This window comes from Eurytemora carolleeae, unplaced genomic scaffold (assembly GCF_000591075.1).
Source record: "Eurytemora carolleeae unplaced genomic scaffold, Eaff_2.0 scaffold120, whole genome shotgun sequence".
Lineage (NCBI taxonomy): Eukaryota > Metazoa > Arthropoda > Copepoda > Calanoida > Temoridae > Eurytemora > Eurytemora carolleeae.
This window is the reverse complement of record NW_019396077.1, coordinates 76,499-93,910: the sequence shown is the minus strand read 5'-3', so window position 1 is coordinate 93,910 and position 17,412 is coordinate 76,499. Positions and strand designations below refer to the sequence as shown.

Here is a 17,412-nt window from a genome sequence, read left to right as displayed (position 1 = left end):
ATTTTGACCTCGGAAATGAATTCCTTGTCCCAATTTTGCTATAGTTTGATGTATCACATGCAACTGTTATTCTAACTTGGGCCAAACTTAGCACATAAGTATTCAAAGATATTTTCTTTTATTGCGCGCGCGCGCGGACATTTAAGCCTTTGGGGTTGAATCTTTTTAGCGCATATTTGTTTCAAGAGTGTCAGGAAAAATTTTCAAGTGCAATTAATGAAGTTAACATTGATTTACTGTCAAAAAAGTCGCATTTTTTCACAAAAAGCGCGCGCGCGCGCACTTTTGCTCAGATTCCTTCAAAACCAAAAAATGCATGTAATATACATAATTCTGAGTTTGCATGCAAAAAATAAACCTCCTACGACAATTCTAAGTTATGTTTAACCACTGTTTAAATTTTCCGGAGAGTAATACGTTTTGTGCCCCCCCCCCCTTAAACAAACTGTTAGAACTTTTAAAATTTAAGTAAATTTCAAAATACAAGATACCCATTTATTTGGATTATGAAATAATCTAGTCTACCACCGCTTACAAAAGAAGAAGGAATTTTCATGACATTTAGTCTAAATAATCAGTGATTGAAAAAAAATAGTTAAACTTAAAATTGTGCGTTTTATCTATTTTTTCAAAATATGAAACACAACATGTAAAATTTTAAATCAATAACCATGTTTTTTTTTAAGTTTATCCAAAATTCAGGTGTAACCTTTTGAATGGAAGTGAATACCTAAAACTCAATGAGTCTTCGCGGGGAAATTACCTTATCTGTGTTTGGGAAACCTTCCAAGTTTTGATGTAGGATTGGGATTTCAGTCTGGGAGTAGAACATGAGCCTGTCTGCTCATTCCGGTCATTCTAGAGTTTCCAGTTCAGATCTTTTTAGATACAAGTTTTTTAATATTAGTAAAATTTTTATTTTTTTCTCAGTTGAGTGGAGATCCTCCGACGCCTCCGACGCGACGGGATAGTATGTATAGAGCAGGACACAACTCCTCAGGATACAACAGCTCCGCCTCCTCCACCGGAGAAAGTTTCGAATCCCGGTTCTCCTCGAGGTTTAAGGCTCCGCAGTTTCTCCCACCTCCGGAACCATTTAGCGGTTGTCAGAAAACATATCCAAGCAAAAACACAAGTAATTGTTAACTTGGCAATCATGCATGTTGGTGTAATGCATGCTTTGTTAATGAGGCAATTTTCTGCATGCTGTAAACTAATTGACTACTTAACATAACATGGTGCATGCTTAGAGATGCTCGTGTAAATCCTTCATAATAAACGTGAAAGGATGATTTGCAGTTATAATTTAAATGTAGTTAGTTTTTTAGCTTTACTAATTTTTTTCTTCACCTCTTTTATCAACCCTTTTAATTTATTGTAAAAAATTTCCAATTATACAGTACGCTATGTAGGAATTTAAGAATTATTTTTTATAGTAGAAGACCGATAAAAAATTTGTCGAAAACCTACAAGGAAATTAAAAGCAACTTGAAAAATTTGTTCGATTCATACGATTGTTATAAAATTACTGGCTTTCATTATCTTTAATTTATTTACTATATATATCTTTAGTTTAAGTAAGCAAGATATTTTTTTGACGAGTCTTGTGAAACTTAAAAAGATCATAGGATTTTTGAAAGATCAATTTGAACCAATATTAAAGTTATTAATTTTGTTTTGTTGTAATTTAAGGATTTTTACATTGTTGTTGCACCGTTTTTTTTAGAGATCTCCCTCTCCCCACTAAGTTTTATGAAAAGTTTTTATCAAAATAGAACCGTCTTTACTTTTTTTTTCCTCATAAGGAAAATTTTCTTTTTCTTCTCCAGGAAATAATTTTTTTCTTTTTTCCTCTTAAAGAAATAATTATTTCTTCTGAAAATGTAGGGTTACTGAAAACTAAACCTAACATTCAATTATAAATCAATTTAAAAAATGAATTACAAAAATAAGATAAAACTATTTTTAATGAGTTAAGACACGCAAACTATAGTTAAGATTACTGTAAACATTAAGTGCATTACAATGTATAATGAATGATTAAGGTAATTTGATTTTTATTTAAAAAAGGGTTAGCGTTTTTTTTTGGGTTAGAAGTAATCACTGATCACTCCACATTTACGACTTCAATCAATATATCACTTACACTTTAATTTATACAGTTCTTGGTTTTCTCTTTAATAATAATTATTTCAAGGTCTCGCCTTTTTAGAGCGCAAATTTACATTAAAATAAAAAAAAATAGCTTTAACATGTCATCAGATAAAAATTAAAGGGTATTAATATGTAACAATGGCACTTCTTGTTCAAATGGGTCACTTGAAATTTCGTGGAGAATTCCTGTTGTTAAAAACAAATTACTTACTCGTCAAGTGCCACTTTAAAAGTTGTTACATTACTAACAGACAATAAGTCAGAATGATTCAATATAAAGAATATGGCATTGTTTTAATTCTGCACTGTCCCAATTAATAATTCAAAAAATTGATTGTCGCTGTAATATTTTAATGTTGATTTTGTGCCTAATAAAGAACCAGTTCTTCTGTTTAATGAAGTTAAATGTTATTTTTTCCCCCCGACCACCATCAATGATAAATATAAAAAAATCACCTATATTTATTTCTCATCACTTTGATCTATTTTACACTTTAAAAAGGCAACATGTTTTGATAACTTAACAATAAAACCGTGTATGTAGCATGATTTTTTCTAGTTTTTGTTTAATTTGTTTGATTTGATTTTACCCTGTTTATAGTGCATGTAATTTTCTAGTTTTTATATTTCTAATATCTCGATATAACTGAGCTCATGGCTTCCTACCAGGCTTGCTTGCTTGCACAATTAATATTTCAGTTCCAGTTCGACATGGAAGTCAGATAAAACGAACACCTGCTCCTCCTCCTCCCCCCGGAAAGGGACAGGCTGCCTATGGTAGCCTAGGACGGGCCCCTTCTGCTCCAAGACTGTGGACCACCACAACTACAGGGGTTCTCTAGAACCCCCCTCTCCATATACTATTTAAACTAATACATTCATTTTCCGACTCTCATTCAAGTATTATCATATATAATTCCTATTTAACCAGTTCAAACAGGCCTACCCTTAGAGATTAGGTCACTAATTACATATTAATATATAATGCAGAAACATGTGATATTGAATTAAGAGAACGCTATAAGATCATGTTCTGGTTTTCCTTATTTTACAGGCTCAGCACAGATATGGAAAATTCATTCTTTTCAAGGGGAGTCACCCTCATACAACCAAATGTCACCCAACTGTTGGGTGTTTTATGAACAAATTTACAATAACGAATTGGGTGTTAAAAAATTGACCTATTTGAACAATTTGCTTTTTCTGCTTAACACCCCCCCCTTTCCCCTCCTAACTGTAATTTTCTCATTGTAATTTTACTTTATTGATTAAAGAACTGTGTTTTCTGATCGATTTAACAATGTTGACAAATTATTGTGACAAATTTCCTTCTGTACTCGTGTTAATGAGTGATTAGATTATATTTTGTATACATCAATACATATGATTGATTAATTATTAAGTAAATATAATATTGACTTATTTTCTTATTGTATTTTCATCTAATTTGGAGAAAATTACGATCTAATTTGTGTCTCTGGATTTGCAAAAATATACAATAGTTCTTGATATACAGAGTGCTCCAAATCAAATTGGATCATACGTTATGACTTTTTTTATGGAGTCTGTTCACTTTGCGTCAGCTTTGCCAATTTTATCAATTTTCGTTTGCTATATATGGAATATACATGGAATATAAGCTTTTAAAGTTATTTTCCATGGAACTGCCAATTTACTACTGGTAAAAATGTTGACTAAATTGGAAACTGATTATTTTCAATTGCGGTTTCTCCACAAAAGTCACTCGCATTTCTTAGTTTCAACTGCGGTTTCTCTACAAAAGTGACTCTCGCATTTCTTTTCTTCAATTGCGGTTTCTCTACAAAAGTGACTCTCGCATTTCTTATTTTCAATTGCGGTTTCTCCTTAAAAGTGACTCGCACATTTCTTTTCTTCAATTGCGGTTTCTCCAAAAAAGTGACTTCGTATTTCTTATTTTCAATTGCGGTTTCTGCATAAAAGTGACTCTCGCATTCTAATATTCAATTGCGGTTTCTCCTTAAAAGTGACTGGCATTTTCTTCTCCTCGTTTGCGGTTTCTGCATAAAAGTGACTCGCATTTTCTTTTCTTCAATTGCGGTTTCTGCATAAAAGTGACTCTCGCATTTCTTATTTTCAATTGCGGTTTTTCCGCAAAAGTGACTATCACAATTTTTCTTCAAGAAAACACAAAATTTCAAAGAGAAACCATCGTTGAGAAAAATATATTTTTTTAATGAGTAAAAACATTAGAATTATCACTCACTTTTTGCGAAATAAAAATAAATTTCTCCATAAATAGTATATAAAATCCTCTTGAGATAAAAATAACAAATAAAATTATGTTTAAATTTTATTTACTGAAATTTGATCAGATCTTGAAGTACGTAATATAGATTAGGAATAATATGATCCGCGATATTAAGAGCCGAGTTATCCAACCAAACCCCGTCCTGGCTCCAGGCTAGCCCCTCCAGTTCTCCGCTCCGCTCCTTGTCTTCTTGTACTCGGTTCAACTCCGATATAAGATCCTGGAACGGAAGAAGGTTCTGAGAAAGAGTGTTCCAATCGTTCCCATTGATCCCGACACTTCTCCGTAGACCTAGAAACAAAATTCTAAAATTGAATAAACATGCATTTAAATGGTGAAAACATCATTTTCTCACCCCCTATGAGATGTTTTTTCAAGAAAATATACTGGGCGAGTCACCAAAAAAACGGTATTTGCGTTTTTTACAATACAAAAAATTTGGAGGTTTCAGGAGATATATGAAGGTATCGTGAACCAACTGCAAAAATATGTTTTGCTACATAGTAATGATAAAAGAAATCCGCAAAACTATTTTGTTTTGGGGTAAAATATGGTTTTTTTCTTCAGAAATCAGTTTGAAAATCCTTATTCTTCTATATTCTCAAGTTTCAAAAAATTGTATCAACAATTAAAAGATTTATCACAAAATTGTATCAATACAAATCTGCTCCCAAATCTTGCTGACATGGTAAAATGGAATTTTCTAATGAAACAATTTTGTGATTTATAATAGGGAGGATTTATAAACAGTAAATGCATATTTTGAATTTAATTTCTTATAAATTGTGCAGATTTGCACTAACAGTTTTTGGCGGATTTTTTTCGTTATATTTCTTTAATTTATCATAAGATTTTTATAAAAATAGCCTAAATATTTTTTAGTTAATTTCTTAAGAAATATTTTTATACACGCAGTGTTGTGCAGATTTTTTTACGATGTTCAAAAACAATTTTGCATTTTGATTTTAATATATTTTAGCCTGAAACATGAGAAAGAAATAATTGTTGTGTAGATCAACGTCAATCCCAGTTTTTTTTGCTCACCATGTATAGTGTATACCCCTGCTAAGTTCTTCAAAAGAGGAATACAAAATTTTCCTCATCCTGGAATTTCCATTTTCATTGTGACACCCTGTATTTAGAACCTGTAGTTATGAGTTCCCCCAGACACTCCAGGAGATCAAGTTTTCTCCGCTGAACTATCCCGTCTCCGGTGCTCTCAACTTGGTTCATCCACCGACCCGGAGCAAGTACGTTTATCCGCGCTTCTCTCTCTGCTCCGAACCCAACCCTGCTATGGGCACCAGGGCCTTAAAAAATAGATTCCATCAAAAAAGAAAACGGATCCAGTATAAACGTGTTTTATGTTGATGCAAAATTCAGTCTTCTGTTTAAGTACCTTAAATGTTCCTTAGAACCGAAAAAATTATCAGTTACTTTAAAAGAGTTGCATGTCTGACTCACAACGGTACCATTTAAACCTCTAGATGAGTATTAATAATTAAGATATCATGGTTTTCTATTAAAAGGTGCACCATTATTTTTATTTCCTTCTTTGTTTCTGGATCCGTAAGACACATTTTACAGAGAAATTACGATTGAAATAAATCAAATTTCCGCTCAGTAAATAAGGATAATTTATTTATCCTTGATCAGCAAAAGTTGTATAGGGTACTGTTGAATCGTACATTAATTAAGGGAACGCCTTAAATTTATGTTTTAAGTATCTTCTACTTAGCATTGTGATTTATAAACAATCTTTTCAAAAACATGAGACAAGAAATCCTCATACCTAGTCCTATATACTGGTGTCCTCTCCAGTACGAGATATTGTGTGAACACTCTGCTCCCTCCTTGGCAAAGCTGCTCACCTCGTACCGGTTAAACCCCTCGGAGGTGAGGAGCTGAACCCCAGCTAGGTATAGGTCAGCCAGCTCTTCTTCTCCAGGTAGTCGAGCGGAACCTGTTTTAACCTACAGTGGTAGGAGATTATATCAATATAATAAAGACGACTTTTTATACAAGTTTTTATTGATAACAAGCTTTTTCCGAATTACTGGTTTAAAAGTAATGAAACAGAAGCTTTTTAAATGAAAGCTTCTCTTGACTTCTATGTTTATGTGTATCCGTGCTGTTTAACAGCATGATCTAAATAAAAAATTGAAATCAAAATTCATCTTCATTGTATTATAATCGCCTATCACTTATGATCTTAGCTTGGTACAGGAAGTCCTAGTAAACGTGAGATTTCAGAGTCGACTTACAAATCTTTTTTTTAGATCTTAGGTCTCAAATGCTTTCCAAAATGTGGTCATCTTTGTTTAGTCTTCGATACTGCCAGAGATAATACATTACAATGTAAATCTTTTTTGAGTTATAACCATGACAATTTCTCCGTCAATTTTAAAGTTACAAAAATACCAGACCACACTATATGTAGAACCCCTAGACCAGTAGTCTTTTAAATCAACCGTTTAAAATGGAATACTTAACATTTTCACGCAAAAATGCCATGGTGATAAAAGACAATTTGAAAGTCGGCACATAAGTCCCATGTTAAGTGTTTATTGCGACACTCTATATAGATTATTGAATTTAGTTCCAGTTGTCACAAAAAAAATTCCCCCCTTAAATCATTATTAAATAAGTATATCAACGAAACTAAGTAGACATCTTTTAGTTGCTATAAGCTTCCAATGATGAAAATTTGATAAATCTAGGCAGTACTATTTTAAGGTTCATTAAAAATAATATCTATGGTTGTGTAAAATAAACCTGCTTATGCAGCAGAGTTCCTCGCTCAACGGTCAGCTGATAGGTAGAGATATGATGAACTCCTAAATGTATAACGGTCAGCTTATTAAGGTACCTGGAGCTCTTTACCTATACTGATTTAGTATCCGGAGCTCCTATACCCAGTCCCGAACCTACCATTTTACCCAAACCAATCAGAACCCAGAGCTCTTGTAACTGTTCCTGAAGCTACAAATTTACCTAAGCTAACCAGTACCCGGAGTTCCTGTAACCAATCCTGAACCGTCTGCCCCGGAACTCCGAATATAAGATCCCCAGATACTCTCCTAGAGCCAAAGACATTCAAGCAGGTTTCTAAACTTCTCTGTCCCGTCTCCGCATCATGATCCCGGTTAAAGAACTGTAAGGTTGTGTCCTGGAAGGATTGAATACCAAGAGAAAGACGGTTTACTCCGGCCTGTTTGAACTCCAGTGCAGTTTCAAGGATATCGGAAGGATTGGCCTCCAACGATATTTCAATATCAGAGCCTCCTGAGATGTGACTGAAACATGCTTGATTGATTGATTGATGATCCAGTCACCACACATTTCAAAATTTATCATCGAAGGCTTAGCAAAACTGTTACAGAAATAAAACATGTTATTAACAAGATGAATAGATTATAAAGGTCTGCAGGTTAAATTTTTTGTTTCTTAGAAAATAATTAGCTTATTAAAATGTAAACATACTTATTGGTCGACTCACTCCCTGTCCATTCTGGTAAAAGATCACTTTTCTGTTTTAAATTATGGAAATGTGTCGTTGAAGCTACACAATTCCAAACCCTCCAATCTTTTAGATCCATTCTATAAGTTGAACAGGTCTTCCATTTAAGTAATAAATTTAATCAAATGTTTCCTAATTATTTGTCTTATATCTTTATGTTGCATAAGACTAGGAGTTCCTCCTCCGAAGAATATTGAAGTTGGTTGATTTACTCCGGTCTCACGGGAAACTGTCTCCCACTCCTGCAGGATACTGGCGATCATACTCTCATTGTCAACCTTCTTCGCTACATACTTGTTAAAGTTGCAGTACGTACATTTCCTTCTACAGTACGGCCAATGAATGTAAACACTACTTTTACTTTTTAATCTTTGAATATCAGTTTGTTTTAAGTTTTGTTTTGAATCTTGTGAAGCAATGTCACTAGAAAGTTTGTTATATTTTAACAAATGTTTTGTTCTTAACAACTTTGATTCAAGAATATTTGAACAAGTGCTGTAGTCAAAATGTCTTATAGTCGACTTGTTTAGAATATTTAGTCCGAACTGTCTGCAAACAACCATTTCATCTGAAAATTTGTTGAGGTTTCAAATCTTTCTTTTCAAACTATAAATTTACCGAACTCCTAACCGTTTAATCTTGCGTATTTTCCAAAATGCTTTTGTTGGATAAGCAAGAAAATGTCGGATATCTGTTTAAATCCAAATAAGTAGAAAATGACACTTAAAAAGAGACCATAGACGTAATTTTAAATGACTATTTAGATTGGCACGACCGATTAACAAAGATGCAGGGTGTCCCACGAAACATGACAATAGCAAGACGACTTGAAAGCCGTCTTTGATATTTGAATTTATTTGTGACATTTAGTCTTCTATCTACTTTAACATGTATGATTCTTGAAACAATTATCACAGAATTCTCCGAGCCCTGGCATTTCCAAAAAGTGGTCTGCGTTTTTTGTGCTTTCAATATTACCGGAGATATAAAGAGTTTAGTTCAGATTTCAATTTTGTTAAATAAAAGCAAAATTGTCGCAATCTGAACGAAATTGTTCATATCTCGGGCATTATTGAGAGCAAAAAAATGCAGACCACATTTTGGAAATGGCAGGACTAGGGGAATTTTGTGATTATTATCTCTAAAAAATTTACTGCTTAAATTAGGTTGACAAATAAATGCAGTAAATTATATCAAAAATCAAGACGATATTCAAGTCGTCTTGCATACTGTCATGTTTCGTGGGACACCCTGTACCATGAAAAGCTTTGTCTGAACTGTAAATTTATTTTTAATTGCGGTTTCTCATCAAACATGACTTTCAGATCTGTGCTGTAGAAACATTGAAGAAAATTGTCAGAACTTAGAAAACGACGATATCTTCCAAATCTTTTATAAGATACGATTTCAAATCGGGCATGCCTCTTAAAATGGAGAGTCGTTGAAATTACGATAGAAAATTTGGAATCTTAAAAGCACTTTTGTAAACAGGTTTAGCCCTAATCAAAGCCAAAATCCAAAACATGTAGATAGAAGGGTGTTAAAGACAAATACTGTAAAAAAATGGCACAACTTTCTCTCAATCAAAATATTATTTAGGTAATTTTTTTATTGTGAAAATACAAACATAGTTTACATATTGGAGTAGAACCAAGCCTTAGCTGGTATCCGACTCCATCCAAAGTTTAGGATGAAGTCATCATACGTTCTACTCCAGGTGTAACTTGGAACTCATCACAGTACGTTTCAAATAAAATCAAAGAAAAATAAAATTTTGTGACATTAAACTAGGATTAACTAAGTTTAACGATAAAAAACAAAAGCATCAGCTGTTTAAGACATTTAAGTAAGGGGATAGAAAAGATAAGTAAAGATAAAAATTTAATATTTTTTTAATTTTAACAAAAAAGGTGAATAAATGTGTATCGGGGGGGGGGGGGGGGTGTTCAACAGCTTAGTTACATAATAAACACTTTAACTCAAATGCAATAGAAAATATCAATCCTAGACTTCATTCGTCTCGATCTCGCTCTTCTCCTCCGCCTTGACCATGACGGTGTCCAGGAACTCCTCGACAGAGTCGGTGTTCCACTTGTCGATGGCCAGGGTCTAAACAATAGCATTTTTTTCAGAAATTTAAAAAAAAACACAATTTGCAGAGAATTTAATTTTTCTTACAAACTCGGTACAAGAAATCACGAAAGTAAAACTTTTATTTTACGGAAGTAAAATTTCTAAGATTTCTTTATTTCGGGATATATAGTAGAATTTACACTGAATAAAAACTTCGAATTTCTGCTACTTTTGAAGGAAGAAAAAAGGTAAAAAAATTCAAGAAATTCAGTATTAATATTTTATTTTTTCTTCATATCTTCAAAAAGACTCCCCTCCCCCACATTTAGGAAGGTGTATTTTACAGAGGGAAGGGGGGGGGGGTCTTACAAACTTTTACCTCTGCCACCTCATCCTCCTCATCTAGAAGCTTGATGATAGGATCTGCACCACGTACATACTTGATGGTCAGACCAGGGTACCTCGCGGGTCGCTCGCTCTTGATGAACGCCGCGACCTGGAAACAAATAAATCAATTTACAATTACAATCTTTAATTGTTTAAAGAGGAAAGGGCAAATACTTTAACTTCATTTTTACATTAACATATAAAAAAAAAATTCTCTAAAATAATTTAATAAACTGCAAAGTACAGAGGTAATTAATTTTCTTTAATCACTGAATATATTGTGGAAGATTTTCGGATAAAACAAATCAAAAAAGGGATAAAACGTGCCATTCGATATCCATTTTTTTTTATCGCCCCCCCCCTTCCCAAAAAATAAGACCGAGAACTGTATACCTGCGGGTACGCCCCCAGTCGTCATCCGCAAACTTCCAGGATAGCGCGCTCATACTTGGTATTCTCCAACTTCGCGCTTCCTGCATCTCGCGTGCAGCACTTCAAACATCCATCTGACAGCGCTCCCAGATCAAACTGCTTCAGATCATCACAGGAGGAGCAGAGAAGCTTGGCGGAGTTAAACCCCAGCTGTAAACAGGACCCGGAGTCAAGTTCTGTACCCAGGACGGATCCAGTGGAATCCAACAGGGCTAATAGCAGCCCAGATATAAGGTTTCTGATCATTTTACAGGTTCATCTGAAAATAACAGATTAGTACGAATTATTGTGAAAAACGATGAAAAAAAAATTATGTAATTGTATACACTGATACAGTTGAAAAGCGTTGACATTTTAACATTGAAGTTAATAGCGACGTCGTTTTAGAATTTCTGGTTTCCAGTTGATTGGATGCGTTTCCTCAGATGCTGAATCATCCTCCTTGTAGATTTTAATCGTCTTATCGGCCTCGCACGTGATCAACCTCGACCCTGAGTGATCAAACCTCATCTGGAAAATTCCAGCTTCTGAGTCCAGAGATCCAGGTTGAACCGGAGCCTGAAACCTCTGGAAATTATATCCAGTCTTCCAGTCCCAGAAGTGCATGGTTCCGTTGTCGGCGCCGGACACCAGAACCCCGTCGGCGTTCATCGCCAGACAGTTGACGATGGCATTGTGTCCAGACAGGTTCTGAATAAACTTTCCGTCTGGACACTTCCACTGCTTGATGTTATCAGGTCCTGCACTCCCGAACATATAGAGTTTAGGATGCATTACCAATCCTCTCACAGATTTCTTGTGATTCGTGAGGGTGGCCATGCATCGTCCGGCGGCCAGATCCCAAAGACGAATAGTCGAATCGTTACTTCCGGTGATGACCTGCGGGTCGGTGGCCTGAGAAAGAACACTGGTGACCGTGTTTGTGTGTCCGGAGAGTGTATGTATGTTAGTTTTAGAACGCATATCCCAAACCCTACAGGTGGAGTCTCGACCACAGGACAGGAGAACATCTAGAGTAGGATGAATGGATAGATCGTAGACAGCACTAAGATGTCCGTGGTAGTGTCGGATAACCTTATTGTACTCCAGGTCCCAGCACTTAACCTGCCTATCTTCCCCGCAGGAGAAGAGGTAGGGCTGGCGGGGAGACACAGCTAAACCTCGGACCACGCTCACGTGACCGGTCAGGGACAGCTTCAGCTTCCCGCTAGCCAGGTCCCAGATCTTGATCACCCTGTCAGCGGCGCCCGTGGCGAACCATTCGTTTCCAGGTTCCACTGTGCAGCAGCGAACCCAACCCATGTGTCCAGATATAACACGGAATAGTTTCCAGGGAGCGTGCCATTGGGGTTTAGGCATTGTTGGAGCCTTGCGCATAGCAACAGGGTTCAGGTTAGCTCCACCCACTCCACCGGCTCCGCCTACAAGAGCGTTACCTAAAAAAAATTATTCTAAAAGAATGGTTTTCTTAATCAAGCTGATTTTTTATTTTGAGAAAAGATTAATGTGATCATTGGCACTGCGAATCAAGAAAAGAAAAAAGTAATTACAGAAAAAAAAAACTAAAAACGAAACAGTTATTGTTGTATTAAAAAGTCAAGGAAAAGGCGGCATTTAAATCTTAACGCCAGAACTCCTCTGTAGCAGAATTCTAAGAAATGTTTCATTAAAAGAAGGTTTTTAATCTTAAATAAACATTTTATAATTTGAACTATTAAATCCTAACATCTGAGGTTTATTTTACCTGAATTGTTTTGTACTGCTCCTGCCATCATGTTTGGAGGTTTATACAACGCTACAACACTCTCTCCGCCGTTCTCCGCCTTATCCGACCCAACCTCACCCTGTCTCTGGTAATCAGGCATATTCTAGAAATAATTAATTTTAGACGTCAAGAACCTTTACACGATATTCCAGTATCCATATCCACCGCGACTCTCTTTCTGCATGTACAGCGTTCAAACCCGGTCTAAACTATACTAGTATACACGTAGATTGTCGAGTACATTTTTCAAGCCAGTCCAAAATAAACTTCATGTAGGAAACATATCTTGATTCGGTTTGTGATACATTTTATTTACAATGCACTTTATGTACAGTGAACATTCTTCTCACTGTACAATAATATACTTCATGTACAACGCACTGCATGTACAGTGAACTCTGATCCGGTCTATAATTTACATCATGATCAGCATACACTTATAAACCGTACATAGACTAAGCCGATCTATACTATAGTTAATATACAGCGTTCATATCTTAAACAGGTCTACCATGAACGTCATGTACAATGTACATAATATATTTTCATGGTCTACAGTCTATGTACGGACTACGTACCTTAAGCCGGTCGACCTCCTCTCTGACCTTCCCGTACATAGCCTGGCTCTTCACACCCCTGAGCACTCTGTCTGATTCTTCATCTACATCTGGTAGAGAACCCTGGAGAAGCAATCAATTTGTTTTTTTTTTATGAACGATAAGATATGAATATTGGAATAATAGCTGACTGGATTTATTTTCTATCAGGGTACCTGTGATAGATTGTGATTTTGGAAACCGTGAAAATACAAACAATAGATTAATTAAAATTACAGATATGTCGTGTTTTCAAGATTTGGTTTAAACTCGTTCGCAATAACCCTGAGGAGTTTCACGCAATCGGCGTAGAAGTACAAGAGAGAGAGCCTGTTCTACGCCGACAGCACCAAACTCCACTGGGCTTTTGCCTCAGGGTTATTGTGAACGAGTTTAATCCAAATCTTGAAAAGACGACATTTTGGTCCTAAGAATAATACAAGTGATGCTGTTTTAATTTCCCGAAAGTAGTTGTACACAATTTTATCGTCTTTTGAGATTAAAATGCGACACTTCTTTTACAAAAACTTCTAAGAGCGGGTCGTTCTTTTATTTATTTGTCCCAAGGGACGTAACTCGTACAGTAACTTAACGTCCCTCTGATGGGGGAATCATAGGTTGTTTTTGTTGATGAAAAGGCGGTGAAGGTTTAAAAGGTAAAATTTGAATTCCCATGGGAGTCCTTTAAAATAACGACAGTTCTTTAATATTATTCCCCCAACTTTTAGAAATATAATTAACCCTCCTTGAAATATACCCTCCTTGAAATACACCCTCCTTGAAATATATCCTCCTAGAAATATACCCTCCTTGAAATATGCCCTCCTNTTGAAATATATATTAGTTGAAATATACCCTCCTTGAAATATATATTAGTTGAAATATACCCTCCTTGAAATATATATTAGTTGAAATATACACTCCTCGAAATATACCCTCCTTGAAATACACCCTCCTTGAAATATACCCTCCTTGAAATATACCCTCCTTGAAATACACCCTCCTTGAAATATAACCTCCTTGAAATATACCCTCCTTGAAATACACCCTCCTTGAAATATATCCTCCTAGAAATATACCCTCCTTGAAATATGCCCTCCTTGAAATATACCCGCCTAGAAGTACGATATAATAAAAACCGAGTGGTTTAAAAATTAATTTAGTATTTAATAATTTTAACACTGTTAATACCTGGTCCGTAACGAACATATCATGAGTCCTCTTGAGGGATCTGAAGACGAGAGTATGCACGGAGTGCTTCGTCACCTCCTCGTTGAAGGACTGTGCCTTCACCATGATGCTGATCTACAGGTCGGACACGTTCTTCTTTACAATATGGATCTTCTTGTTTGCTGTGGAGACGACGTAGGAGTGTTCTGCGTAGTTTACGCTGATCTTCTCAACCTCGTTTCCTAATCCTCCACTTGTTGCTGAAAAAAAAATGTAAAACTTTATACGGGAAAACTATTACATAAGTTAATTTTTCTGTAATTTCTTGAAATATGTTTAACTAAATGTTCTTTTTGGGATTATAAGTATAAAGAATAAGTTCCCAAATAAATTTGAAATCTCAAATCTCATCCATAAACCATCCGGTCTTCAGCAGCCATCAAATGAAGTAAAAAGTACGTAACCTGAGAACTTTTAATTGGTGACATTAAAACCAAAAACTCTTTTTATTTGATTCCGAGTTATTCAGTAAATTATGAAAAATTTCCGTTGAGAGGCATAAACATGATTGCAAGTGATAAACTGAGAACGGGATTTTGAAACCTAAATAATTAACAATTTAACATCAAAAGGTAAATTATGTTTCATTCTTTTGATATTTTATTCCCAAAACTTATTCTATTTACCCCACTCAGTGAATTGCGCCCTAAATTTATTTTTTCCTATATATCAAGAATGCAGATAGTAGTTTTATTTTTTAAATATAAGTAATAGATTGAAGAATATATAGAACCTGCAGCAATGAGTTTAAAAATATTCCCCGCGGTTCTCTCGTCGTTCTCTAGGTCTCCTCCTGAGCTAAGGATTGCTCCGTCCTGGTTGAGTATTAAGTATCCTGTCTGTCCGGAAATCTGATCAAAATTCATTCTTTGCAACCGCCATAGGTTCTTATCTGAAATAGTATTAATCTGAGGGAATTTTAAATTTAGAAAGTTTTGATCCCGAATGGGTTGGAATTGGATCGTTAAGTTTAGTAACAATCCCGCTTGCAATCGTCATTTGGTTTTCACGCAGGGTAAACCGTTGGCCGACGAATAGAGGCATGTTCTTCAGCATAGAGAGTTTAACAGATGCCTGGTCCCCGGGGAGTATCATTGTCCCCTCAGAAGCAGGAATATCAAGTCTGAAAGCTATACTCCAGGTGTCTACAAAGAGCATCTGTATATACCCAGAGAGAAGGGGTTTATTCCGTCCTCCCTCGGATTTAGTCAGGAAATAACAAGTTCCCTCGAAAAAATTTGTTGGTTTCACTGATCCTGGTTTTACTATGAGCATTCCTTTCTTTAATTGTCCGGCTTTAAGTTTTCTTAGATTTACTCCGATATGATCCCCAGCAAAGGCTTGTTTAGTATCCTCCTTAAATCTCTGTATTCCTCCAACGGATGTGGAGAATGTATGTCCGAATCCGACCACACTCACAGGACTATCTTTTACAAGAGATCCTTGCTTGATCGTCCCAACAGCAATAGTTCCGCGTCCTGTCACGGAGATAATGTTATCGATTGGCATCAGAACCGGACTAGTAACATCCCGGGATGGAAGCTCTATCCAAGAATCTAATTTTTCAATTAATTTTTTAATACTCGGAACTCCGAACTGGGATTGGTCCCCTTGAAGAGCAAGTTTAGCTGATCCGACTACTATAGGTGTCTCCTCGCTAAAACCAAACTGCGTGGCCACCTCTAAGGCTTCCATCTGAACCAACTCAATCATCTCGTCGTCCACCTTGTCGGCTTTATTAATAAATATTACAATTTTCTTGACTCCAACCTGTTTAGCCAGGAGTAAATGTTCTCTAGTTTGCGGCATAGCTCCATCATCCGCCGCTAGGAGAAGGATTGCTCCGTCCATTTGACTAGCTCCGCTAATCATATTCTTTATATAATCTGCGTGTCCAGGACAGTCCGTGTGACTATATTTCCGCTCCGGAGTTTCATATCCTACGTGGCAGATGTTAATTGTTATACCTCTTAATCTCTCCTCCTCCGCCTTATCTATTTCTCCGTAGGAAACGTATTTGGCTCCGCCAGTCTCCGAGAGAACCTTGGTTATTGCAGCTGTTAGGGTAGTTTTACCGTGATCAACGTGACCAATAGTTCCAACATTCACGTTAGGTTTGACAACGGAACAGTAGAATTGAGAAGAAACGGTGAAGGATCTAACTTGTATCCGGGTATATCTTAGCACTGGGGAACAGGATCTTTCGAATACCCTGGGCAGTAACCGTAAACTTATCAATACCATTGTTAAATATTTAAATGTCTGAAAAAATTGCAACTATATAAAAATGGTATCCATTTAAGACGCTCTTTATCTTTTGGTTCTAAAACTTAATGTGAGCCTTGAATTATGCGCAATTACTTTGAACATGTGTATGCGGACAGTTTTTAAAAGCAAAATATTTGACCCCCGCCCTCCCCTTATTACATAATTACGCATCATCTAGTATACAGCATTTGTTTCACAGAGACTTAAATTTAAAGAAGACACCAAGTAGTAAAGGTGTAAAATACTCCCAGATTGCAATAACTGCTTAAATACTTTTTTATGTGATCCATTTAAGAGTCTGCTGCAGTTTGAACAAACTCAGTGAGGAGTTAAACTGAGTTGATTAATAAATGTGTTAAGTTGATAAATTTGAACGTTAGTCAAGAGGTCACGATTTAACATCCAGGAAAGATAGAGACCTCCGTCCTCATCTGGAACATCTGGGCTCCCTTGATTTGATTTTAAAGGGGATGGATTAAAACAAAATTTTGGTAAAAATTAGTCAAAAGTTTGTTTCAGTAATCAAAATGGAAAGGGGCAACAAATAAACCCCTCCCACCACCATTTCAGGGTTATGACATCAAATGTCAGGGGGGGGGGGACTACTAACTTTGGTAGTACAACTTTTTAATCTTACCCCACCGGTCACTGAAAAATATCGTAATCCTCCTCTGGAGAACAATATACGGTGACGATA

General features: G+C 35.9%; 6 protein-coding genes across 7 annotated transcripts in view; 1 reads left to right on the top strand and 5 right to left on the bottom strand.

Moving 5' to 3' along the window:
* The window catches only part of LOC111714847 (WAS/WASL-interacting protein family member 1), a 9,710-nt gene extending 6,144 nt beyond the window's left edge, over positions 1 to 3,566 (top strand). The window contains exons 7-8 of the mRNA XM_023490061.1: positions 931 to 1,135; positions 2,854 to 3,566. Coding sequence (XP_023345829.1) covers positions 931 to 1,135; positions 2,854 to 2,996 — 348 coding nt within the window. The 3' untranslated portion in view covers positions 2,997 to 3,566. The remainder of the gene's footprint in view (positions 1 to 930; positions 1,136 to 2,853) is intronic.
* A 902-nt stretch (positions 3,567 to 4,468) lies between these two features.
* LOC111714971 (radical S-adenosyl methionine domain-containing protein 1, mitochondrial) lies at positions 4,469 to 8,812 on the bottom strand. 2 transcript variants are annotated; one of them, XM_023490201.1, is made up of 6 exons: positions 8,097 to 8,812; positions 7,439 to 7,740; positions 7,220 to 7,281; positions 6,237 to 6,417; positions 5,590 to 5,754; positions 4,469 to 4,735 (listed from the first exon to the last, which is right to left on the bottom strand). In XM_023490201.1, exons 1-6 carry the CDS (start codon positions 8,525 to 8,527, stop codon positions 4,491 to 4,493), a joined length of 1,386 nt encoding a protein of 461 aa, XP_023345969.1. In that variant the 5' UTR covers positions 8,528 to 8,812; the 3' UTR covers positions 4,469 to 4,490. The 2 variants fall into 2 exon arrangements, with proteins under 2 accessions (XP_023345969.1, XP_023345977.1); XM_023490209.1 differs by lacking the exon at positions 8,097 to 8,812 and adding an exon at positions 7,928 to 8,090.
* Positions 8,813 to 9,555: 743 nt separating this feature from the next.
* LOC111714949 (selenoprotein F-like) lies at positions 9,556 to 11,122 on the bottom strand. Its single transcript, XM_023490184.1, is given in 3 exon segments — positions 9,556 to 10,073; positions 10,417 to 10,533; positions 10,818 to 11,122. Coding segments are annotated over 3 exon segments (507 nt in total). The 5' UTR covers positions 11,103 to 11,122; the 3' UTR covers positions 9,556 to 9,968.
* On the bottom strand, positions 11,115 to 14,536 carry LOC111714926 (pleiotropic regulator 1-like). Its single transcript, XM_023490169.1, has 4 exons — positions 14,409 to 14,536; positions 13,200 to 13,301; positions 12,601 to 12,724; positions 11,115 to 12,292 (listed from the first exon to the last, which is right to left on the bottom strand). The coding sequence occupies exons 1-4, from the start codon at positions 14,511 to 14,513 to the stop codon at positions 11,223 to 11,225; spliced, it is 1,401 nt and encodes a 466-aa protein (XP_023345937.1). The 5' UTR covers positions 14,514 to 14,536; the 3' UTR covers positions 11,115 to 11,222.
* LOC111714962 (ragulator complex protein LAMTOR4-like) lies at positions 14,507 to 15,364 on the bottom strand. Its single transcript, XM_023490191.1, has 2 exons — positions 15,181 to 15,364; positions 14,507 to 14,647 (listed from the first exon to the last, which is right to left on the bottom strand). The coding sequence occupies exons 1-2, from the start codon at positions 15,311 to 15,313 to the stop codon at positions 14,523 to 14,525; spliced, it is 258 nt and encodes an 85-aa protein (XP_023345959.1). The 5' UTR covers positions 15,314 to 15,364; the 3' UTR covers positions 14,507 to 14,522.
* On the bottom strand, positions 15,339 to 16,736 carry LOC111714937 (elongation factor Tu-like). The gene has a single exon (XM_023490177.1). It carries the CDS (start codon positions 16,689 to 16,691, stop codon positions 15,351 to 15,353), a length of 1,341 nt encoding a protein of 446 aa, XP_023345945.1. The 5' UTR covers positions 16,692 to 16,736; the 3' UTR covers positions 15,339 to 15,350.
* Between the last annotated feature and the right edge of the window lie 676 nt (positions 16,737 to 17,412).